The 26,307-nt window shown below is 31.8% G+C and overlaps 5 protein-coding genes across 6 annotated transcripts in view; 3 read left to right on the top strand and 2 right to left on the bottom strand.

The window, feature by feature from the left end:
• Nucleotides 1–1,773: 1,773 nt before the first annotated feature.
• On the top strand, nt 1,774–6,909 carry LOC123694211 (ecto-NOX disulfide-thiol exchanger 2-like). The gene is made up of 10 exons (XM_045639572.1): nt 1,774–1,895; nt 1,977–2,111; nt 2,234–2,853; nt 3,121–3,348; nt 3,485–3,668; nt 4,777–4,883; nt 5,483–5,605; nt 5,684–5,830; nt 6,177–6,314; nt 6,640–6,909. The coding sequence occupies exons 1-10, from the start codon at nt 1,889–1,891 to the stop codon at nt 6,820–6,822; spliced, it is 1,872 nt and encodes a 623-aa protein (XP_045495528.1). The 5' UTR covers nt 1,774–1,888; the 3' UTR covers nt 6,823–6,909.
• A 238-nt stretch (nt 6,910–7,147) lies between these two features.
• On the bottom strand, nt 7,148–11,543 carry LOC123694212 (dynein axonemal intermediate chain 2). The gene is made up of 11 exons (XM_045639573.1): nt 11,329–11,543; nt 11,021–11,168; nt 10,363–10,615; nt 9,940–10,049; nt 9,532–9,683; nt 9,225–9,359; nt 9,081–9,162; nt 8,822–9,000; nt 7,948–8,080; nt 7,583–7,687; nt 7,148–7,400 (listed from the first exon to the last, which is right to left on the bottom strand). Exons 1-11 carry the CDS (start codon nt 11,541–11,543, stop codon nt 7,197–7,199), a joined length of 1,716 nt encoding a protein of 571 aa, XP_045495529.1. The 3' UTR covers nt 7,148–7,196.
• A 260-nt stretch (nt 11,544–11,803) lies between these two features.
• LOC123694424 (meiosis-specific with OB domain-containing protein-like) lies at nt 11,804–15,392 on the bottom strand. The gene is made up of 9 exons (XM_045639858.1): nt 14,670–15,392; nt 14,528–14,589; nt 14,255–14,408; nt 14,074–14,154; nt 13,881–13,974; nt 13,212–13,378; nt 12,577–12,736; nt 12,351–12,453; nt 11,804–12,043 (listed from the first exon to the last, which is right to left on the bottom strand). Exons 1-9 carry the CDS (start codon nt 14,917–14,919, stop codon nt 11,885–11,887), a joined length of 1,230 nt encoding a protein of 409 aa, XP_045495814.1. The 5' UTR covers nt 14,920–15,392; the 3' UTR covers nt 11,804–11,884.
• A 126-nt stretch (nt 15,393–15,518) lies between these two features.
• On the top strand, nt 15,519–18,237 carry LOC123694596 (DNA polymerase delta subunit 2). The gene is made up of 8 exons (XM_045640067.1): nt 15,519–16,080; nt 16,403–16,524; nt 16,748–16,841; nt 16,921–17,072; nt 17,317–17,493; nt 17,591–17,662; nt 17,751–17,987; nt 18,072–18,237. The coding sequence occupies exons 1-8, from the start codon at nt 15,725–15,727 to the stop codon at nt 18,182–18,184; spliced, it is 1,323 nt and encodes a 440-aa protein (XP_045496023.1). The 5' UTR covers nt 15,519–15,724; the 3' UTR covers nt 18,185–18,237.
• Nucleotides 18,238–19,209: 972 nt separating this feature from the next.
• Nucleotides 19,210–26,307, top strand: part of LOC123694147 (activating transcription factor of chaperone) — a 32,059-nt gene continuing 24,961 nt past the window's right edge. Inside the window, exon 1 of one of the 2 annotated variants that reach the window (XM_045639464.1) lies at nt 19,210–19,367. The gene's annotated coding sequence lies outside the window, so the exon portion shown is untranslated. Of the gene's footprint in view, nt 19,368–19,602; nt 19,983–26,307 lie in introns of those variants that run through there. The other variant, XM_045639465.1, reaches the window with a different exon arrangement.

Below are 26,307 nucleotides of genomic sequence, written 5' to 3'. Positions count from 1 at the left end.
GATATGTTCAGTTTCTCTGTCTACGGTTCATACACAATTCTGTGATCAAAACTGTTTTTCGCCGCTGTCTGTTGATATCAAGAAGCTTATATCTAATACACTGGAGATTTCGGTATGAACATTGACGTGTAACAAGAAAATATTGCCCAGTTCATGTTTTTTATCACTTTCACACCTAACTTGGTATTGCCACTGTTAATACGAAGTTTTCCCAAGGCTACTATGTATGCTGTAATATTCTGTGCAAAAGGTTAGTTTTTGTACATGAGTTTGTTGATAAATTGCCAACAACGTCATTCAGAAGCATTGTTGGATGAGACAATTATTATTTATGCTAAATAAACTAAGTATCTGAACCAATTATTAAAAAGCGATACTCCCTGATTATGGGTAGTCACCATAATAAAATTGTAGCAACTCTCACTTTGTCAATATGGCATGTGTGTCAAAAAAATTGCGTCGCTTCGAATATTTAAGTTAATATTGTTGCTTATTTAATGAATATTTTCCGAATATAAAGAATGCATTGTATTGTGCAAAATTGCAGAAGTGTTTGGACACCAAATTCTGGCATAGAATTTCACAGGCAAGTGTATATTTACGTTATTTACAATATTCCTCAATACTCCTGCATTTACCTGTTTAGAATCATTTCAATGGCAAAAATTGTCTAATTTAGCATCATTTTAGTAAGCAGTCATGTTAAATTTGTTATTTCCCTAATACTTTATCATTTTTCAACAAGTTTTCAATAAACAGATTTAACAAGTAAGGTAACCATGATGACGAGTTTTTATGGATAGCGAAGAGAATATATTGTAATAACAATATTATGATGAAAATTTAGAACACCATTTTAAAGATTGTTACTAGTAATGAAACAACACATGACATCGGTATTGCACTCACATGTAGTTATAAGATTGTTCGTTTTTACATTGAAATTTATACTTTTTTAACTTACCTCATATTTTTTTGTTTTACGTATTTCAGCTTTCCAAAAAGTAAAATAAAAAGAAATATATGTGCCCATCAAGGTTACTGAGGATTACGACCCAGAAAAAAATACCTTTTGAAAAATAAACTTTGTAAAGTTAGCTGAAATTTGTGCAAGGCTGCTATAAACAGTTTTTCTTTGATGATTCTGGCTTGAAATTGACCCGTCGAAGCAACGCGTTTAAAAAGAAGATCTGAGTAGCTAACAATTTGGTAAACAGCATCTGATGCAAAACACAACTTTCCTCTATTTACAAAGGATGTTAATGCTATATATCGGTTCATATCCAAGCTTTGTAGCCAAAAGTTATTTATAACTATCATTCTATACCAATTAAAATTGTATGTACCTATAAATTTATAAAGAATAGAAAAAATTCGATCACGAGGCGGGACTTGAACCCGCATCCTTCGCGCCATTCCGGGGCGGATGCCTAACCAACTCAGCCACTCGTGACCCGCCTGAGCAATCGAATTTATTCTATCCTTTCAGTTTTTATGTGTCTTAAGGGACACACCGCGCGTGTATGTACCTACCTATAAAGTATGACCATAATATTATAATATAAATACTGTTAAAAATATATGTCGTTATTATTTATAGACCATGATTTTTAGTTTTTTCTATTTTGAAAAATCCTGAATTTACAAACCAGCGTGGTCACTCGACAGAAAGAGACAAATAACATGACTGACGTCATTGAATGTCATAGTTTCTTGTTTCAAGTTAATGGTCATAGTGCAATCTCCAGTGTATTAGAGGATATAAGCTTCTTGGTTGATATAATAATTAGATCATTATCTAGATGTACACAGTAAAACGTAATAAAACGTGATACGTTTCCTTTTAACAGTTTTATTGTGGAAACTTGTTCTTGTTATACCTTTTATAATGTCAGGTGATTAAAAATATTTAAAAGAAATTTGTAATGATTTCGATTACAACCGTACCTATTTTTATTTATATTTTATCCTTCCAGGTAGAAGAGATAGATCACGGTCACCGAATAGGATAAATTATAATGGTCGCAACAAAGATAGTAATCAAGATGCAAAAAATGTAGATATGTCGAACGTTATGAATCCCATGATGATGCCAAATATGTATACCCAAGGTACTAGTTCTTATTAATCATTCCATTTGCTTAAAGAAAAAAAAAAGAAAACCGTTTTTTCTAATATGACATGAAATGTATAAATTTATTAATCCTTATATTATATTGATATTTTACTGTAGGTAACATGATGATGGGTGGAATGTTCAATATGATGATGCCTAATGCCATGATGGCGGGTGGCATGATGCCCACAACTGGAATGGAAATGATGACAAATGCAGGAATGGAAATTATGCCCCAGCAAACTATGGATATGCAGGCTATTGCAACACCAGCCATTAGTAACACAGCCGCAAATATGGATATGAGCATGATGGGTGGAGTGATGATGGACCCCACTATGATGGCCATGTATCCTAACATGGGTCCAGAAACTATGCAGGAAAAGAAAGAAATTACATTCAAACATTGCAAGTTAACACCACCTGAGCCTGGTGCTCCACAACCACCTAAGAGAGGTCGACCTCCAGGGTGCCGAACAATCTTTGTTGGTGGGCTACCTGACAAAATACGCGAAAGCACAGTAAGAGATATATTTGAACGCTACGGTAGAATCCAGATATTGCGTTTGTCAAAGAAAAACTTTTGCCACATTCGTTTTGATAGGGAAAGTTGTGTGGATGCAGCAATGGTGATATCTGGTTATCGCATCAAGTTATTGAGTAAAGATAAAGATGACAAAGAAGATGATGATGATTCTCATGCAACAAATGGGTGGCTGCATGTTGATTATGCATTGGTAAGTATTATTTGCAATCTTTAAAAGTTGAAATGTTGTAACGTAGTGATAAATTTAGAATTAAGTTTAATATATTATGTATGGTTTGGCGTATGCCGTAAATAAATAAATAAATAAACATTGTATTTAACACTATGGAATAACATTGACTGTGAATAATTTTTATCATTAAATTTTCCATAATTCAGGTCGACATAAAAAAAAGCATTCAAATCTAAATGTTGTTTCATATAATAATTTCATTCATTTATTTGTAACTCACTTTAGAGTCGAGATGATCAGAATGAATATGAAAGACGTCAGCGTCAGGCTCTAAGGATGCAGCAACAGCAAATGCAGCAGCTGACGGCGCAACAAGAGGCAATTGCTAATAGTCATTCTATAAACTACCCTCGATCACCATCGCCACTGAGGATACAACCATTTTCAAACGCAGCTATAGTGCAATTGGCAGAGAAAATTAAAAGTGAAGAACAGTTTTCTGCAACTTTACCTGTAAGATTTAGTTTTATTAAAATGGATATTCATTCTAGAAAAAAACTAACATTTCAATTTACGAAATTTACTGAACTTAATGCATTTTTTTATTGTGTTTTAGTAAGCATTTTAATTTTCAAACATAATTTTGTAGACACTAGTCTCTTGGCTGGAACGCGGTGAATGCTCCAAGAAAAATTCAAACCAGTTCTACTCAATGTTGCAAGCTACGAATTCGCATATTCGTCGGCTCTTCAATGAGAAAATGCAAGCTGAAGAAGAACTTACTGAATGTAAAGAAAGGGTTAAGAATCATATACAACTTGTCATCGAACAACGTAAGTCTTTATCTATTGCAGTTATACTCATCTCTCTCTTTACCCAATGGTCAATGAACTCAGTCCGTCTCCTCCCAATTTTATAATGATATTTTACAGTCATCAATGATATGTAAATTATTGGAAAGGTAAGAATCTATGGGATTTGTGGATATATAATTTTTTGTCATCTGTTTTGTGTAAAGTTATACTTGGTGAGAACAGTAATGTTTTAAAATGATGACATAAAATTAAATGTTCACTCAAGGAACATCTCAAGTCTCTCAATGAGTTAAAAAAATAAAGTCATTATGATATATAAGAGTTATTCATTTTGTGTAAGCCACATTGGTCAATCAACATTACCATCAACACTTTTTAAAGTAAATAATTATAATGGCGGGTTTAGAACCAATGTTACATTTAGCATAACTCTTATATTGTTAAATAGGCAAGAATATCCAAACATCATTTTATGAAAATGAAGTTAATAATCTTATCTGCCCTATGTTGTAAAATCTCAAATCTCTGTATTACAAAAACTACTTTAACTCTAAACCTCTCATGTGCTGACACCTTCAGGCCAGCGTTAATGCTCTCAACATGTTACTATGAAAATGGTTTACGACAAATGTAATGTGTAAGTTATTGCTGCTTTGACATGAATAAAATAATTATGTCAAATTAATTTATGTAGCATGTCAGACCATTTGAGGACTATCTCAGATCACAGTTAACCATACCAAAAGATAACAACTTCCAAAAAGGAATTTATGTATCTAAGCCTTTGAAATTCCAGTTCATGTTTTTATCATTAAATTAATGTTTAACATGTATTTCATAATAAACAATAGTTATTTGCATTTACTTTTGGTAGTTTGAATAACGCACAAAATGGTTGTCTTTTGGTGCGGTGAGCTATGTATCGGACACATTGCTCTGTGTCGACGCCATTGGGTCCACGGGCATCAGTGAGACAGTGCAGTAGGCGAGTAGGCGTGTAGGTAGTGGTAGTGGCGGTGTGTGTGAGCAAAGTCGACGCCGAGGCTGGGCCGCCGGTCGCGTTCGCCACGGTACGTTTCTCGGGCGTCGCCGTACAATGCTGCTAACATGTTTTTGTGAACCTCAGTCGAACAGGTGGCGAAAGTGTTTAACGCGGCCACTCACCAGCGCGTGTGGGACCATTTCACGAAACCACAGCGTAAAAACATCGAGACATGGCAAAAAATGACACAGGTACGTTCGCCTTCCGCTGATACGAGGTCTGGACATGTTGTGTTCTTATTCACATATGTGGTACAATTTGACACTTATCATTCATTATGTTCCGTACTTGTGCATGAGACATGTAACTTATCAAATATTATACACATAATCATCAAAATTATGAGCGATATTGATTATAAGGTTCTTATACCCAAGAGGATGGACGGTAAGTTTACTGGAAATGGTTCAAGAAAAGTATACAACAGACGAAAATATTTATTTGATATTTATTCATATAAATATGCCCTTTTAGAGGGCATCCTTTAGCCAATTAGTTACTATTTAATCTTTTATATCTGTCAACTTCTTCCAAATTTCGATATCTTTTTTCATATCAGATAGTTTTACCATTTATATTTTGAGCTTTGGAAATTTAGAATCTTCAATATTGACAACGAAAATGGTTTTATTTTGTACTCAACAAAAATTATAACTGCATACTGACATTTACATGCACATTATTACCTGCTTTTATGCCTTAACTCTTGCTATATTATGTAGCAAAAAGTTAGCATATTAAGCTGGTTTGACAATGTGCATGGCAAATATTACAAAAGTTATTTTTTTAGGAATTTCATGCTCTTAAAGAGGAATTTAATGAAAAATTCTATGGAGAAGAACATGAATACAACGGATATTCAAACAGAAGTTTATATCCTGACATTAACAATGAAGAAATACAGCAACTTAAGGTACTGTTTCAGTTCTGCGTAATACCTTCATTTAATTTTTTTAAACCTATATTTTAAATACCTACTAATATTTTACAGAAAGAAAACGAAAGCCTGCAGTTCCAACTAGAAGCATACAAAAATGAAGTAGATGTAATAAAAGCTGATGCACAAAAAGAAATGGAGAAGTTTAAAGCACAATTCATTGCGAGACAAGCTTTGAAAGGAACCTTTGCTGAGAAAAATGTAATTATTTTTATAATAGTTCATTTGTGGCACTTCATCTAATATCTTGGTATCATAAAGCCATTTAAAATAAAGTGTTTTAAGTTTGTTCTCTATGGAAATATTTCGGTTTTCACCATTTGATCAAGGCACTCGTGTTTAAAATTTAGAATTTGCCATTAGTTACAAATTATATTCCCTGACCTTGTGTCTTCATATGTTATGAGTTATGACTATAACTCCCTAAAAATAAAATATTAAGAAATTCTATTCTTATAGACAGACAGACAGACATTTTATTGCGAAATATTTAAAATCTTGAAAGAAACATAAAAATAATCTCAATAAATTGACTGCATTATTGCAGCCACCCTTACCATCGCCTGTTGTAAAACCGCCTCCTCCGCCGCCGCTACCTGAAGAGGTTGAAGCTAAAGTCAAACCTGATGTCGGTGCAGTGTGCGGTGAAGCGAAACTTATTGGTGTTATGTCGGCGTTTTTGCAGGTATATATATAGCTTATAAGTGTATTTTATTTATATAAAAATAATTGATATTTTTTTTATTACTAATTTCTGAGAATTTCTTTTTGTGCCTATCTTTAGAAGGCAATTGCTTGTGCCTATAGCCGAGGCACAAAAATAGGACTAATTTCCTGTATTTTAGATTTTATCCATTTCGCTCATGTTTTTAAATTATTACAACTATATTATAGTAATCGAACTATATTTTTCTATTGTAGTTATTGGCAAAGGTATCCATTTACAATTTTATAATTACCAAGGATCAATAGTTTAATTTCACTAATTATTTTAAACAATATTCCTTCAGGTACATCCACAAGGCGCGAGTCTAGACTACGTAGTATCGTACGTACGAGCGATGTTCCCGCAAATATCTCAAGCGACGATACACAACGTTCTTCAGAAGTTTGTAGAAGTTTTCCAAAAAACTACAAGCGGGGTTGGCGCGAATATCGAACATAGATGGAAGTTTGTAGCTTTTGAGGATTGAATATATCGAGAAAAGACGTCTTTAATATCATGTTTAGCTTTAAGATGCCGATCAATTTAGGTTATTGGAATAAATATCGTGACTGTATTTTGGTTTTTTATTTATATTCTTAAACTTATCATTTTTATCTTGGACTTATTTGGCTACTAATACGGGAGGTAGGAGGTAGGGAATCTTATGTAGATGTAGTATCTTATGAATGGAAGTTAAGAAGTAAAAAGTAAAAACCATTTTCCTTCAACTTTTTATTTAACTAAATAATCAGAATTATTTTAAGTGTGCTCTAAGTAACGGGTAGGAGCAGACACAGTAATACTTTCGGACATCAAAATATACGTTTCAATTTTTGCATTTAATTGTATTTTACAAAGTAACTACGGAAAGTTTTTCTGCTGTGCCTGTAGGTCCTTCACCGTTTGCATATATTCAGCAGTTGCTTCTTCTAAATCTCTGTCATTAACAGCAGGATCATTTTCAACGACTTGTGGTCCGACATCACGGTCCTGACGCATTTTGAGACGTAACTCGCGCATGCGGGCTTCGAGAATGCGTTCGCGTTTATTTTCGCGTTCTAGTATCTGAAAAAGAATTATAAACTATACATATACATAGTAAGTTTAACTCACAGAACAGGTTTAACTTAAACAAAGTTATTGTTTAAACATTATAGTACATAGATATACACTAAGGATATACTTAAATGAAAAATAAACTCTATAAGAAAGACGGAGTAATCCATATCGACAGTTTCAAGACTTACATGAGTTAAAAGCTGCTTGTCATTCTTGTCGGCCGTTCCAAGGTTTTGCGAAAGCTCAGCCAGATATATTGTGCCTTTGCTACTACCACACGCTACTAGAAGGCCCTATAAAGATTATACGTCATATTATTTGTAATTATTTCCCCCAGAAAAAATACTGAATTATTTATGAAAGGGTAAAGAAGGGGTAAAGTAATTAAAACATTTCTTGTAAACCTTTTTTTTAAGCAAAATTCAAATAATCTGATGTATAAAATATTTTTTTCCATTTCAAACATAGTAATTTAGATAACAATATCCACTGGTACAGTTAAATATAAGTAAGTGAAAAATTCTATGAAAGTAAAGAAATAAAATAATCTCACCGCTTCATGAGGTCGTACTCTAAGCAAGGGTTCGTCACACAGTTGAGCTGTGACTATGGGCGCACTGCGTCGGCGGAGGAGATCCCAACATGAGAGACAGCCGTCCCATTGAGTCACCAGCATTAGGGAAAACCTTGAAAACTATTTTCATAAGTATAGAAAAACAACGGCTTTGACTCTACAGTCTCTACTCTGTAGTCTGTTTTATTTAAAAAAAATATTATGGCCATTTTACTCATTAGGTTAGTTAAGTACTTTCGATATCAGTTTAAAGTTTTTTGATATTAGTAGTTACGGAATAATCGCCTGTGCACACTTAACGATTACACCCTGTATAGATAACTAGCTGCTAAGCGCGGTTCCACCCCCGTGGCTCCTCTCCTCTTGGTCGCACAGAGCAAGTAATATAGTGCTTGGTCGTAGCGTAATGATATATAGCCTATAAGCCTTCCTCGATAAATGAGCTATCTAACACTGAAAGAATTTTTCAAATCGTACCAGTAGTTCCCGAGATTAGCGCGTTCAAACAAACAAACTCTTCAGCTTTATAATTTATTTATTTATTTATTTGACACTTCATTACACACATTGTTTTTATAAAATATAAAAGTATATACCTAATAAGTCACAATGTTACAGCTTAATATGTGTAACGGGGCGGCCTTATCACTTCAGAGTGATCTCTACCAGGCGACCCCTTAGGCAAAGGACAAGTGTTTGCTGTATAAAGGGAGGCATCAAAATCTTATTTTAAAAACTAAACAATATTTTACAAACATACATATAACATATAATATTAGTAACTATAGATTAATTATAAGGAAATGAAAAATATTCAATGTTAGTTACTTATATTTTAAATTTTTAACTATACCTAACAGGATTCCAAGCGCCATCTGTAAGTTTTGTGCCATGTGAATATGTCCATAAAATTGAAGATTCTCTACAGTCTTCGCTCCACACTCTCGCTGTCCAGTCACCAACCGTCAAAAAGTTTTTTAAAAATGTAGGATTTCTTTGAAGTGCATATACTGGTCCTAAATGAGCTTCATACTAAAATACAGTTATTTAAATTAATATAAAAATGAGAGAATACAGCATTAACTATTTAAATAGGCCACATATTGCATTACTTTTGAGGGTAGTTTTTCCAGCGGCGTTTTGCCCTTACGGTTGCCTCCAATCACTAAACCCGTTTCTGTTCCGACCATAAACCTGAAATATGATAATTAATAATTATGTATAATAATACTTAACGAATTTATTTAAATACATACCTTGTTGGAATAGTGGGTTCATATTCTAGAGCAGATATTCCCAGAGCTTTATCGACGCTTTGAGTGTCTGTTTGTAGTTTTACGAGATCTATTATCATCGAATCAGTTGGTTCATTCATGCTGCGTATATCCCACCTAAAAATGAAAAAAAAAATCACGATAGGTACCTACTTACAATGAGAAAGTCCAATTCAATGCAGTAATAAACAACGAGCTATATGAAATTCTAATTATCAGATTACTTACATAATTAGAAAAAATGTAAATGATATATTGGTCGTAACTAATTAATATAATATTTGTGTACCATTTAACAACCCCGTCAGGCGATGCCGAAAAGAACTCGGCGCCAGTTTTCGAATGAACAAAGAGTACATTTCGCACCAATTCTCTATGGGCTACGTGTGGAGGACACATTGCAAACGGTTCACCGCCTTTGCGCATATCCCAGCAACCTACCTGTACAAAATTACCTAACATTTTCACTGATGTAAGAAAGTTGAAAGGTTTTATATTTTTTTTTAATAAGAGATAGGTAATAAATATTATTTTACTAAAACGAAGCTACATTGTTATAGGTGCTTCAGTGACTGCTTTATTTTATTTTTATGCTGGTTTAACCGGTCGGAGTCGGGATGAACAGATAGTGTAAAAAATGATAAAGAAAAGCTTTAAATTCGCTCTATATACCTACCTACCATGATAATTATATTACCTGTCCGTTTAACATACCCCCAACTAGAATATGCTGATCTCGAGGGTTATACTGAAGGTCTAGTAGTGGTTGTGGAGGTTTTATAATGAGATCTGGAGCGTTTGCATTTTCTAAAAACGCAAAATATTTTAATTACAATTACACTTACTAAACAACACATACCTTCTTATAATGACAGAAGTAATTAATAGAATTACCGTACTGTCATTATTTTCTACGTAAAATACTTGTAAAATATAATAAAAACTAAAATTAATTACTAAATATAGCTTGGACCACTATTTACTAAAAGCAATATTAATGAAAAGAGCCTATGTAGGTATTACGAGTAGATAGATATTTTAATAAGCTCTACAATGGCTCTACACTATCCGAATAAAGCTTAAAATAAAATTATTCTAATTTAAATGAAATACAGCCAACCGATATCCCAAATGTACGAAAACTGTAGACTTCTGTTATTCCTCATGAAGTCAATATCTGCATGAGCAGATGCTAGACGGGCTCCTTCAGCCTGCCACGATAGAGACCTCACAGGCCTTCTTGTTCCTGGCTCTCTATACACATTGACTGTGTGACAACTGCTACGTTCCACTGGTGGTATGGAAGGTAGTTCTGAATAATACGTTTGATACATGTCCACTGCGTTGTTCTGTAGAATATTGTGTTCCATGCTCTGGAATGTAATAATACTTAGCGGCCTTAGCCCTTCGGTTCGCTATTTAAATCGTTCTTCAAATGATTATACTTAAAGGAATTATAGCTTACTATTTGACGTGAACCTAGAACAAGATCTTAGCTAAATTTTAAATGTTTTATTAATCACTAGCTTACCGCCCGCGGCTTCGCCCGCTTTGTCTAAAACCTAATAAATTACCTATATACTAAAACCTTCCTCTTGAATCACTATATCTATTAAAAAAACCGCATGAAAATCTGTTGCGTAGTTTTAAAGACTTTGTTTTAAACTAAGTATGTAGTGAAGTCAAATTAGGGACCGGGAATAGTTATGTAATTGCAAAACATCAAATATAATTCATCACATTCAGATGAACCACAACATAATTTTACAAATTCTTACATGGCCAAGATGCATAACCGCATGAATATAGGCATCATCCTTTTCTATTTTTCGTCTGTATCTCTGTGCCGCTTCTGGGTCATTCATATTGATGTCCTTTGGCCATCCTCCTTCCACATGATTTATACCTGAACTCGTATATTCTGCACTACAATAACATAGTGTAATGATAGCCTTGTAAGGTTACAAATTCATTTATTTGACTGAAATTTCTATACTTTCTGAGGGACCTTGCCTTGATCTTTAATACAAAAGCAACAAAACAAAAACCGGCTAGGTATTGAAAACAGAAGAGTGTCATTATTTACCGTACAGAATTCACCCAATGTTCAGACATAGTCCCTGTATTTTGTATGGCCACATCAACCGGATTCCTAAGAATATAATTTTTGTAAAATGCCGGATTATTCGGTATGCTGACACACATCTCGGGGCCATGGTCTTCGAATAATGTTTGTCTTCCAAACTCTTTTCGACGTTTTGTGTATTCGTACACTAATTCGTTCTTTTCTTGTTTTTCCATATTATATGGTGGTTACTTTACCGGCACTACATAGTGAAAAGTTAAATCAATTGCCTTGGTTACCAAATGAGGGCAGGGCATTCAGTTAGGATTGAGGGACGAATAAATCGGAATGCAAGTTGAACATGAGATATGAATTTTTCAGGTATTGAACACTTTTCTAAACTACATCAATAAAAAAAATATCCTTGTTTTAGTCAAATTATCTTTATTCATACTTACAAAAGTAGAAATATTGTGAGAAAGAAAACAAGTATTTCTTTTAACAATACATTTATTAAAAATTAAAACAATTTTCATCGTTACAATTTCTTACTAGTTACTACTAAGTATTAGAATAATTAATACAATGGAATAGGATCAGCTGGTGAAGCCCGTCTTAAACTGAGTACCATCACTCGAGGAGGTGTTATTGCTAACTTTGCGATACATTGTTCTAGAAGCAGTCTCCAACGAATTGCGGCTCGGTCATCTTGCGACATGTTTTTCAATTGATCGACCTGAAATTCAAACTTAATCAGTATTATATTATGTGTAATATTAATTAATACGATAATCTAACTCGTTTCGAGAATAAAAATACAAAAAAATATAGAGACAGTAAGAGGTCATATTATATGCATTGTACCGACCACAAAACAATTTTCTCGGAAAATTCCGAACTTGCGCTATAATTTTAAACAATATATACAATGAAGCATTATAAATAAAGAAATAGTATTGTTCGACTGCCACAGTAAAGTACAGTATAAGGAACAAGTCATATAGTGAACAATAAAACTTTTAACACGCAAAATCTAATTTTACCGTATATCCAAAAGTATCTCCGACAACGTTTATCGGCAATCTAGCCGAGATTTCCCCTGTATGATCCGTAAATTTAACTCTTATATCTTCTATATTAGTATTCCTAGAAAAATTAGATACATATTAAAATATTATTGCTACTACAATAATTATGTATCATATTATTTTATTCAAAATACCCGTATCTAGAAAAAAAAGAAAAGCAAATTTTAGTGTGTAACATTACGTCGATGCAAAAAGTTCTTCCAAATCAAGATGCGTTAATAGGCCATGAACTGTAGCACAGAAGGGAGTTCCTGCTATTAGTCTATCCCGTATTTGTGCTACGGACGCTGAACAGGGTCTTTCCCCACTCCAAGCTGCCCATGCTGCTGCTTCTCCACCATCTATATTTTATAATTGAAATACATAAACATACGTAAATTAAATAATTAGCAATTATAGACTAATAATTTGGTCTGAAAATATATCAGAAAAATAAAATAAATTAATTTTTGGACACAGCTTAGACAGTAGTCATAGGACACAAGTGCGTGCACGTACATTTATGCACGCATGCAATATCTTTTCTAGATTCATTAAAAATTTCGTTTTAATTTTAAAAACGGATATTGAAGCTCTAAATTGTGAAAATTATCTCATTTAGTTTTTACACATTTTATGTAGGTACTTTAAAGAATAGTCTGACAGCACTCCGAAGGTTGATCTCCTACTTGACCCTAAAGAAAATTGATCAGTGAAACAGATGTATGCATAATATGCATTACCGCCCGATACACACACACACACACACACACCCAGTTTATAGAATATTTTCTAACAAAATAAAATGAAATATAAATATAATATATGAATACTAACTACTAGCTTGGTTGCTGATATACAGTCTCAACGCTTCAGCCTCAGGCGTGTGAGGTTGGTGCGTGACGACTGTACGAGAACAACACTGTACGCGAAGTGACCTACGCCAAGAAACGCGTGCGTCCGCTATAAATAGCACGCTATCTAGCACGCGCCAATCTTCCGCTCTAGAAGTATTGATTTTATCGAAAAAATGAAAAATGGTATAAAAAAATAGGTTTCCATTTGTACAAACTTATGAATTTGATATTTCAATGTGAATTTCTATAAAAACAATAAATTATCAGAAAGCTGTTCTATGAATTTAAATAATAAATCGAGGTCTTATCGAGGCATTAGTTGAAATTACATACAAGAACTTTAAAAACTTATTAGAGCCATTTAAAATTATCTTTGCTATGAGAAACCTTCTCACTCGGAAAGTCGTATGAGAATAAAATGGAAAATTGTATGGATAACCAACTACCTACATACATATAGGTATGTACCTACTTACCTACTTACAAAAAAAATATATCGCGAGAATCAATTTTATAAAATAGGTATAAAGAGTACATATAATTTATATTAATATTACTTAAGGTTTTGTCTATTTGATAATATAAGTTTATAGTTAAGTGTTGAAGAAATAAATTAAAAATTGTTTATTTCCGAGTTTTCTTCACAGACCTTTGTATTGTATCAATTTCGAACATATCTAGTAAAACAGAGGCTGGTGTTGTATTATCAATTATTTCTACTGCTCTTACTGTCATGTCTGTACCTGAAAAATAAATATTAAATACAATTAATAGCCTTTAGAATATTTTACTACTACATACATGATTAAGATATTATTGTATAATAAAAGGCAGTTAGTTACCCATTTTTGTTTTTATAGTTTTTGGTGGTTGAATACTTTTTACCACCACTAGTAGATCAACGTATACGTTCTCAGTTTGTTCTGAAACATAAAAGTGACGTTAATATATGTTTTACAATATTTAAATTACATTTCTTTACAATGTCATTGAATAAGACTATAAGAGAAATATGAAATATACCGGTAAATTTTAAAACTTCAGCCAAACCACAATAACCAGCACACGGCTTCGTTGGTATATGAAGTAAAGGTAAATAAAATGAAAAAGTATCTCCACCAAATATATTGACGTCGGATGTACCCTCATTTAGAGACAAATAAAATGGAGAAGTCACCTATAAAACAAAATAAACTAAGTATATATATTATATATTTTGAAGTGTAAAAGTGTATACTATCTAATATTTAAAGAATTGTAACAAGAAATAAAAACCAGAAGAAAATATTGTTTAACCTGTGGCCTAAAAGCTTCATTTTCACCTCCTTTAGTACATATCTTTGGTGATGTTATTTCTACTAAAGAAATAAAGTTAAATTAGTAAAAACCTTTTCAATTTTCATTATTTGACAAATATTCAAACACAATGAATACATACCAACATCGCCCACTAAAAATCTCTCATAAAATGTTATTACGAAATATTCTGAACCCCAAACATCAACATTAATAGTGTCCACATCTGAATCTCTTAAGGTAAAAGACATAACGCCTCGTAAAACACCATTTTGCTTTTTTGCACCAATTATAGTTCTCGGACTATTTTTAGCAATAATTATCCCGACTATCAAAGCATTTTTTATATTGATATTTAAATTATTCAGAGATATTTTTTGCACACCAGACATATTTCAGAAAGTATATATTATATCAGTTTATTAAAAAAATAAAACAAAACAGCATCTATTGTTAGTAATAAATATTAAGGAATCCAAATTTAATTAAATTAAGATAGAACCTCATTTGAATTGTAGCGCCACTTGAAGACATAGACAATAAAAATGTAATGTAATTGCCATTATGAATAATATATAATATATTGCCAGTAATCGAAACCAGAATAAACAAAGCCATTGAGAAAATTGGCATGAAATGCCGTTATTTTTTTAATAACGACGATGAAATGATTTTAATGGAATAATTTTGGTGTATAATCCTAATACGGCCAATGGAATTTTATATTTAGACGATTAGGTTATTCATAAAGATTGGTTGGTTATTCTACAGAGTCAAATTCAATAAAAGGAGCGAAATTAAATGAAAGCATTGCAAGAAAATGCATGTTATACGTTTTTAAGTAAATGATTGATTTTTCATTTTAAAATTAAGTATTTTGAGGGACTTGGCGAGAATGTTCATGTTTAGGTTATTTTTATGAAATGGCAACTGCCAACATTTCGTTCCTAACTTCAGTTCTATTATTGATGTGATTAGAAATCACATTAGAAATGTCAAAAATATTTTGGCGGTTATAAATATTATTAGAATTAATAATATACAATAAAAAATCAAGAGGAAAATAATAAATTGACAACAAGCACATGTTTGTAATGAATATGCAATAAAGTAGATTTTGTTGGGTATCTTATATTTGTATTGTGTAGCTTAAACTGAAGAAAATTAACCTGACTTAGCTCATATTTTGCCTTCAATATGTTGTTTAAAATAAAATCTAGTATTGATAATGAAATCGATCTGAAGCCAGTGTCTATTGAGAGACAGAATATTGATTATAAGGATTGTTCTAAACGTTTCTACGAAGTATCCAGAGATTTCACTAAGCAATACGCACATATATATTCAGCGAGATTAAATGCATTTAGAGACATCTTAAACCCATTAATACAGAAAAAATGGTCTAATAAATACAAAGTTTTGAAACTGTGTGACTTACGTGAGAAAGGAGAACCCTGTGTAATAATAGGAACACTTTTCAAACTTCAAGAACTTAAGCCTAGTATCTTGAAGGAACTTTCAGATCAACTGGAAATTATTCCGCAGCCAACAAGGTACATATTATAACTTGATTATGAATAATAAATATATTTATGAACTAGCTTCCGCCCGCGACTCTGTCCGCGCGGATGTCGGTCTTCGCGTGGATGGTTTATTTCTCCATTTGGAGTAACTCTGACAATGACATCTTATAAAAAAAAATTAATCACTTATCTAGGTATTTGGTTTTGGTATCGGTCCGTAATAAACCCCCTGCTATTAATTTTTTCAATATTTTCAATGTACAGAATTGACCCTTCTACAGATTTATTATAAGTAATAAATAATAATAGGTATTACAGTCTCCATAATTGTTTGAAAATTTTTATTTCACAGGACTCATTTTGTTCATGATACAGACACTTTAGTATTAGAAGATGAGCTTCAAAGAATTAAATTATCTGGAGATGTCATTAATGTGAATGAAGTAGTCACTGGAGTAGTTGTTGCTATACTTGGTAAGCCTTTATGTTAAATTTAAGTTTATATTATCAGCCTAAATTACCACTGAAATTCCTAATTTAAAGAAGTAATTCTTTATTAATAAAAAAATAAATATATTCCTATCTACCTATACACCAGGTACTTATTAAAGAGCTCTTTCTCGCAAAAATAATTTTATTTTTTCCCTATTTATGTTCAAAGATTTCAAATACAATTAAATGGTTCCATATTTCTTAGGTTCTGAAGATGAGGATGGTATTTTTTCTGTAAAAGATGTGTGTTGGGCTGGCTACAACATACAAAAACCTTTGCCACAATTGAGTACTGACAAGTAAGTATAACAAGCTTATACAAGGATTACTATGAATATATTGTAAGTCAAAATAAAAATAATGTAAAAATGTTTCTAGGTACATAGTGCTCATGTCTGGCTTGAACCTAGCTTCAAAATCTGCCGATCATCTTTTCTCACTAAATCTTTTCTTGGAATGGCTCTCTGGTTTTTGTGGATCAACTGAATATCAAGAAGAAGTTTCTAAAATTGGAAGAGTCATAATTGCAGGTATGAAGCCAGGTCCCAGATAGAAATATTGTTAGTGTCATTCATTTATTTTCTAGTGTTGTAATGTTTTTAGTGTGAGCTAAAGTAAGTGTGTATGCATCTCTTCTTTTTGTCTATTTAGTACTGGATTTATTATGAAGTTAGGTACATAGTATATTCAGGATAAATAAATTTTTAAAAATAATGATCTCCTTTTTGCTTTGTGATTAAGAATAAGAAAATGATTGATAAAAATAACTTGCAGGTGGAATATATGCCAATCATTCAAATGAAAGTAGCCTAAATGAGGCTGATGTGATCGCTGCGTCAGGAGAAGTTGATTCGTTCTGTGCTGCCATCAGCTCTGTTGCACCTTTGGACCTCATGCCTGGCTGTAAGGATCCCGCTGGAATAATGCTTCCACAAAAACCATTCCATTATTGTAAGTACTTCTTCTTTTCTTTACTTCAAAGATTTTATGAGAATTAATTAGAGAAATTATTCAAATTTAATAAATGTTTTGATTTTGTATTTTTCAGGTTTATTCCCAAAGGCGACAGAATATAAATCATTTAATCGAGTTTCTAACCCTTATGAATGTGATATTGGTGGTAAGAAATATAAGTTATTATTGTATAAACTCTAAAACATATGACTGATGGAAAATTTTCTTTTTTAATACAAATCATTTACTTCTAGGTTTCCCTTGCTTAGGAACTTCTGGGGAGGCAATAAAAGATATTATTAGGTATAGCCAACTGGAGAATAGAATAGAAATCATGAATAAGACATTATTATGGAGGCACATGGCCCCCACTTGCCCTGATACCGTTCCATGCACCCCATGCTTAGATACAGATCCTTTTGCAATGTATAACTGTCCAGCCATATATTTTAGTGGCAATGGACATGAGTTTTTAACTGACTTATATACAGGTAAATGTTGTATTTATTTGATATAAATGTTATTGACAACTACCTCCTTTTAAAAACAAAAAGAATAATATATAAATTTTTCAGGCGAAGATGGCCAAAAAGTGCGACTAATCAGTATTCCGGATTTTTGTGAGACAAAAACGGTGGCTATTTTGAATTTGGCAAATCTTGAATGTTATAGCATGACCTTTGCATAAATCTTATAAGTAAATGTTTATTTTAATTATTTTTTTAATAAATATTATGAAATAATAAATACTTTCATTGTGACTAAATAATAATATAAAGAAACTGTTTGTTGTATATTATAAACATATACCATTCAATCTTGAACTTCAAGATACATAAAAAAATATATTTTATTTATGTTGAATTTACCCGCACTGCTCCACTACTGTTGGTCTGAGCGTGATGATATATAGCCTATAGCCTTCCTCGATAAATGGGCTTTCTAACACCGAAAGAATTTTTCAAATCGGACCAGTAGTTCCTGATATTAGCCCGTTCAAACAAAAAAACTCTTCTAACATTATAGATATTTAGATGAATGGCTCAAGAACAAGGCAAGAACCAATTTTGCATTAAGACCACAGAAAATTATTAAAAACCTAGTACATAATATGTTACAAAATCAACCCCTACAAATACTTTATTTTGTAATCTAAGCTACAAACATACTTACAATAGATGAATAGTTTTTAGTTACATCACATAGCTCAAAAACGGCTTCAGAACTTCAACAGAATAGTAGAAGTCTAAGGTATAAGAAGTAATATTATGTAGTATAATCAAGAGTATAATATATATTAAATGCATATGTCCGTATGAATTGAGAGAATTTTGGGACGTAAATAGGGGAAAAAGTGCTAAGAAATTGCTGCAGGCTGCTTAGTTTTTACTAAGCAATAAGCATCCATGTTAAATCATAGAACTTAGAAGTGTGTAACATCCTTAATATACATTATTATTTTACTCTTTGATGTAACTTAATGCATTGTAATAAAAATTGGCATACTTCTTGAGGTCTTCTTGAATTTTTTTTTGTTTACATTTTAAATAATTGGTTTACCCAAGGTAATATCGAATACCCAATATAAAATTTAGTTACCTATTAATTGTTAAAAAAAGTCACAAGTAATCGTGAACGTAAGTTCAAAATAAAATCAAATAAAGAAATATTTTATCTGCGGTTTTTGACGCTTTCATGACATTTTGATATTATTTTGCGTACTCTGTATCTTTCTATTGCTCATCATGGAACACAACTAGAAAGACGTATTGTTTGTTACTTCTCGTGCAAATAGTGCTTAAAGATGGGTTTCTAAGTTTTAACAAACGTTTGCACACCTGCGTGTGCCTTCAAAAGTTATCAAAAATGTTGTAAGTACTTAATTTTAATATATAATATCTTTCCAGCAACTTTGTTAAATTTTGCATGGTATGGTTCTCCGTACACAGCAATCCACATTCCAATAAATGTAGCTTTCACAGTTTCGTTGCGTCTATCACATAATTATTACTGACGTAAACATAATATAACTACTATACTGACTGTCTTATAAACTACGTACGATATTGAGTAACGTCATATTGATGAATTTCCGTTTTGTTGCTTGGTTTCGCGGCTAAAATTCTCTTATATTTTCACGATGTGATTAAAATTATTTGTGTACTTTTTCAAATTCAATTTAGATTTAATGTATTACTTTGAATGGAATCGATAGAATCCTAAAAAACAAACATTCTGTAAGCGAAATAAAAATATGAGTCATCATTTCAATAAAATTGTTAAAAGTCATGGGATCATTTCTATTTTGCTAAATTTATAACGATAATCTTATTAAATATGTATACTGATCAACAAATTATAAGAATAATTCAATTTCTTAAAAATACTACATTGCAAAATATTTTGCAATGTTCATGTATCTACCTAGGTAGTGCAAGTTTGAAGTTCTTATTGCAAAGGTTTGCCAAGCTCAGCATAGGTAAAAGGTATAATTACGAAGGTATTTGGTAAATAATTATAAATTAAGTATATATTTTTTAACTATTTAATCTTTCACTTAGGTATTATGATTTGATTCAAGAATTTTGAAACAAAATCATTGAATTTACTAATGTTTGTACCCCTAACAGTTCATTTAAATATATAATCAAATCACTGGATCATTTCAGCTTTAATAAGAATAATAATGTAATTATATTATATGGGGACAGTTTAAATATAAATAATAAGGATATTGATGTAGGATTTAAAAAAATGTTAGATATTAGTAGTAGGACTAAATGTAAATTTATGTTGTGTACATTGCCATGCCTACCTGGTTTAACACAAGAACAAAATAGATTAATTCATAATATGAATTTAAAATTGTATAACCTAACAAATCATCATCGTGATGCATTTATTTACTTTGACATTAACTTATGTATTAAATCTTTTACTTTGACAAAGAATACAGTGTATCTGCCAACTAGATATAAGCGAGAACTTGCTATGTTAATAGCATATAATATTAACCAGTCTGGTACATGTTCGGTATCAGACCATCAATCTACTACAATTTTATGTAGTAGTTATTATAATATACATCAACCTAGGTTAAGTGTTGACAGTCAATCTAGCCCTAAGCTAGATTTAAACTAGTATATAAGACAACAGCTAAGCAGTCTTTTACCATAGTGCATCAAAATATTCAAGGCTTGGCTAGCAAATTGTTAGAAATAGAATTGTTTCTGAATGATAACAATATTTAAATATTTTGTGTAACAGAACATTGGCTTAAACAATGTCAGTCGTTAGTAAATATTGAAAATTACACATTAAAAAGTATATACTTTAGGACGCAGGCTATTCACGGAGGTTCTGTTATTTTTGTACATGATAGTGTAAAATGTAAAGAACGAACTGACATTGTTAGTCTTTCTGTAGAACGGACCATTGAACTGTCCTGTGTGGAGCTGGAGCGTTATATTATTGTTTGCGTTTATAGACCCCCTTCCAGTGACTATAATATGTTTGAGAAAGTCATGGAAGAAATATTAAAGCGTCTAAGCAGGAGTAAAAAAAAAGTTATAGTATGTGGTGATTTTAATATTGATTTACTTTTACAAACACAAACGGCTACACGAATTGTTAATTTATTTCAGTCATTTAATCTATATAAACTTTTTAACGAACCCACACGAATTACACCTACTTCTGCAACCTGTATTGATAATATATACTGTGACTGCATCTGTTTAGAGAAAAATATTCTCAATACATTGACTTCGGATCACTGTGGCCAGAAAGTAGTTTTTGAATGGGATTGCATACCTACATTTAAAAGGATTAATGTTAGGCCTATAACAAAAAAAGGCATTAATAAATTTAGAAATAATATTAATAAAAACCTGCCCGTACTAAATGATCAATCCTTTCCTAATAGTCCTTGTGAAATGTTTAAAAATCTTTTTAATTTAGTACATAATGAATTTGAAAAAATATTTAAAGTTAAATCTTTAAATATTACCAAGGATTTACCATTTAGTAAATGGGCGACAGCTAGTGTACATAGGTGCAGGAACATTCTTTATGAATTATATGGTATGAAGCAATATAATAAAGACCCATCTTTTCTTAGTTATGTTAGAAATTACTCGAAAATTTTTAAAAAAGTTTGTTTTACTGCAAAGCGTTTGTATATCAAAGAAAAAATACGCGACTCTGATAATAAAGTAAAAACAGTTTGGTCTATTATTAATGGTGAAATGGGTAAAAGCAAATCAAGTAATACCATAAAACTTGTAAATAATGACAGGGTTATTGACAAAAGTGCTGATGTTGCGCTTGCTTTTGAAGAATTCTTCAGTAGTGTCCCTGCTACTATTACTAATAGTTTAAATTCGTCTTCAGCACTTGCAGAAACCTTTTTGAGGGACCATGTTGCGGGGTGCAGTACATTATTTGAATTACGACACGTAACTGCTAGTGATATTGTTACTGCCTTTAAGACGCTTAATCTAAAAAATACTTGTGATCTTTGGGGAATGTCCGTAAATTTAGTTAATAATATAATAGAAAATATTGCGAAAAATTTAGCTTTCATATTTAATAAGTGTTGTGACTATGGTACATTTCCTAATTTACTAAAGCTTAGTAAAGTTATACCTCTATTTAAGAAGGGCGATCAAGAAGACTGTAACAATTATAGACCTATCTCTATTTTACCAACATTAAGTAAGGTATTCGAGAAGTTAATATTAAACCAATTGAGTAGTCATTTTGCATCTAATAATTTACTGCACACCAAACAGTTTGGTTTCACAAAGGGGCGCTCAACCACAGATGCTGGAGTTGCACTTCTAACACATATTTATAAAGCATGGGAAAACTCAAAAAATGCTCTGGGGATATTTTGTGACCTCTCCAAGGCATTTGACTGCGTTGAACATTGCACTTTGTTACGTAAACTTAATCACTATGGAATTACAGGAAAAGCCCAGAACCTCATAGCGTCATACCTGCATGATAGGATACAGACTGTAGTTGTTAATGGAGAACGTTCTAGCGGTGCGTCAATTAACATTGGTGTTCCACAGGGGTCCATTTTAGGTCCCTTCTTGTTCTTGGTATATATCAATGATCTTCCCTATTATTTGCAGGATAGGTGTGAAATAGTTCTGTTTGCAGATGATACCTCATTAATTTTTAATGTGGATAGGCATGACCCAAATGTTGACGAAGTGAACAGTGCTCTTTTACACATATCTGAATGGTTTACTGCCAATAATTTATTATTAAATGCCAAAAAAACCACTTGTGTTGAATTTTTACTTCCTAATGTAAAAAAGTTGAACAGAGATATTACCTTGAACGGGGAGGTATTGCATCCTACTGAGTCTACTGTATTTCTAGGGTTAACATTGGATGAGAAACTACAGTGGGGAGCCCATGTCAACACCGCTGCAGGTAAGCTCAGTTCAGCTGCATATGCAGTCCGAAAAATAAGGCATCTCACCGATGAAGATACGGCTAGATTGGTTTATTTCAGCTACTTTCATAGCATTATGTCCTATGGAATTCTACTGTGGGGCAAGGCTGCAGATATAGAAACTATATTTATCTTACAGAAAAGAGCCATTCGCTCTATATATAATTTACGTGCTCGGGACTCACTAAGAGATCATTTTAAGAATACTGGTATCCTTACTGTACCATCACAGTATATATTTAATAATATTTTGCATGTTCACAAAAACGCCGACTTACACACAAGAGTAGGAGATAGACACGATTATGGCACAAGGAACAGGAATAGAATTGAAATGCCATTTTTCCGATTAGCTAAAGTTAAAAATTCATTTATGGGTCAAGGTATACGCTTATACAATAGAATTCCTCTCAATATTAAAGAGTTTACTAGTTCTAAATTTAAAACTTATATAAAAAATGTACTAGTTCAGAGAGCGTACTACAGTATTCAGGAATATATGGACGATAAAGACCCATGGAGGGTTGTCGCGTAAAAACCACAGGACAGTTCTTTGCATATTATGATAATGTATAAGTTAGATATAAGTTACATATTATGTAATATTGACATGATTTTAAAAGAGCAACTATGGAGTTTCTTGCCGATTCTTCTCCATAGATACTGCTTTCCGAATCGGTGGTAAATGTTAAAAATACTTATGTAATGACGATTCGAAAGTGCTACTAAATAGTAGTCTAATTGAATAAATGAATGTTTGAGTTTGAGTTTGAGTTTGAAGATTTTAATAAGTCATCTGTAATACTACATACATTCATATAAACTATATCCTCTTGCAATTTGTAATTGGGTTTTAATGACCATTGTCTGTATGCAGTGGTGGCTCAGTGGTGAGACCTCGGACTTCGAATCGATAAATCCGTGGTTCGAGACCAGGCGAGCGCGCAGGAAATAAATTGATTTTTCAATTTATCTGCGCATGTTGTAACATCACCACTGCTCGAACGGTGAAGGAAAACATCGTGAGGAAACCGACATGTCGAAGAATTAAAAAGTTCGACGACATGTGTCATCCGCCAACCCGCACTTGGCCAGCGTGGTGGATTATGGCCTGTACCCTCATAGGAGGCCCGTGTCCCAGCAGTGGGAACGTATATGGGCTGATGATGATGATGATGATGACCATTGTCTTGTTCGTCTGTACATTTCTATGAATTGTTTGCCGTTTTCCTTATATAGGTTTTGTAATAATGAGTATTGAGGATTTGATTGTGTGTATTTTCTGCCTATATTTATTAATTAGTGTAAACTGTAAAGATTTTTTATTTGAAATATGTTTTTTAGAAATAGTATAAAGTCATATTTGAACATGTCAATCTGGTGATAAAATTATGAACAATATAAAATTATGTATAAAATTATTATAAAATTATGTTTTATTAAAAACTGACATTCAAAGTATGTTATTACACAATAAAAATGTTTTATATTTTTTATTACTGTTTCTTTGCATATAAAAGAAGTTTAAAGTTAAGTTTAATAGTGGTGTTGTTATGAATCTTAATACATTGTTGAGTGAAGTATCGTAAAATATATAATTTATAAGCAGACCATTACAGCTATAATATTATGTAGTTATTAAAAAAGATATGAAAGTACCACTATTCATATATATCAAAATCATGACCAAGGTATCAATTTTGAATACCTTGATCGTGATTATGATTTAACAGATGATTTCCTCCTCTCCTCAATCCAATTATATTTCAATGAATAATAAAAAGTCTACATTTTCAACTTATTCTTTCAATGTAATGTATATTAAAATGTTCTGTACAACTATTAAAGAGTTAAATCAATAAATAATAAATAAATAAAAATTAAAATATACTAAACTATACTTTAATATACAAGATTCTGTAGTTCAATATTTGGCTCATTTTCAAAAATGTCTGACATTTTATTAAGCTTTGAGATACTTGGTTTAAGCTATCAATAGTAGTTTTTGTTTGACTAAGGGTAATCTATAAAATCCGTTCATTTATCTGAGTTGATCTCCGAATTAAATTACGTGAGTCTTCAATCTTATCAACACAAATGATTATGTAAAGGAAGTTGTTTCTGGATATGTTTATTCAATCATATAACTTTATCGCGTGTTTATTCTACTATGTTATAGAGAAAAAGAACCTATCCTATTCAAATTTTTACAATTTTTTTATCTACACTAATATTATAAAGAGGAAAACTTTGTTTGTTTGTTCGTTTGTATGATTGTTACGAATAGGCTCATAAACTACTGGACCGATTTTGATGAAATTTGGCACAGACAATCTTTAGACCCTGAGAAAGAACATAGGCTACTTTTTATTGCGAAATATGTACCACGAGCGAAGCCGGGGCGGACCGCTAGTTATTAAATAACATAAATCTTCTGCTATTCGTTTGGAGATGAATAAAATGCAACAAAAAAACTATTGAAGACCATTGCTCCATTTTAGTTGTGTATATTTAAGAATTGGCTCTTTTTAGCCAGTTAAGCAAGTATGATAAAATATTGTTTCAAGAAGTAGGTATTAAAAAGGCTAGCAGTGTGGTATTTACCAGTTTATTCTTGTGTTTTTTTTTCATCCAATTAATATACATTTGGAATTATGTAATAACTTTTCAATGGATGTTGATGCTATGACTATGACTTCTTAAAATAACATATTTCTATATACAATAACAATGTGGACCTCAATTTATATTTTGATTGAAATATAATTAGGTACTATGCCTAGTTTGTAAACACATCAAAGTTATAATTGAAAAAAACTATGTATGTCAATATTTTTTTCAACATTTCTTGTCAAGATTTCAATTGGTTTTTGTATTTTTGTAATTTAATAATTTTGCTATCTTACATTTATCACTAACTAGCGGTCTGCCCCGGCTTCGCTCGAGGTACATATTTAATAGAAGAATAAAAGATAGCCTATGTCCTTTCTCGGGTATCAAAATATCTCCATACCAAATTTCATGCAAATTGGTTCAGTAGTTTAGAAGTGATTGAGTAACAGACAGACAGACAGAGTTACTTTCGCATTTATAATATTAGTATGGATTAACAATTGTCAATCTTCTCTATATGTGGTACACAAGTAATAAGAAACAATTGTTGTTTATATTACAATAATGTTAAGATATAAGCAAAAAATTGAAGCGATTAATTTCAAGAGAAGAATGTAATCTACCTATATTTAGTTATAATGGACTAAAAAACGTTGATACTTCATTCAGTGTTGCTTATGATTGATAGTGATACCTTATCATTTTAGATTGTGAGTTTGAATATAAGT

This window comes from Colias croceus, chromosome 9, assembly GCF_905220415.1.
Source record: "Colias croceus chromosome 9, ilColCroc2.1".
NCBI lineage: Eukaryota > Metazoa > Arthropoda > Insecta > Lepidoptera > Pieridae > Colias > Colias croceus.
This window is presented reverse-complemented; position numbering and strand designations above follow the sequence as displayed.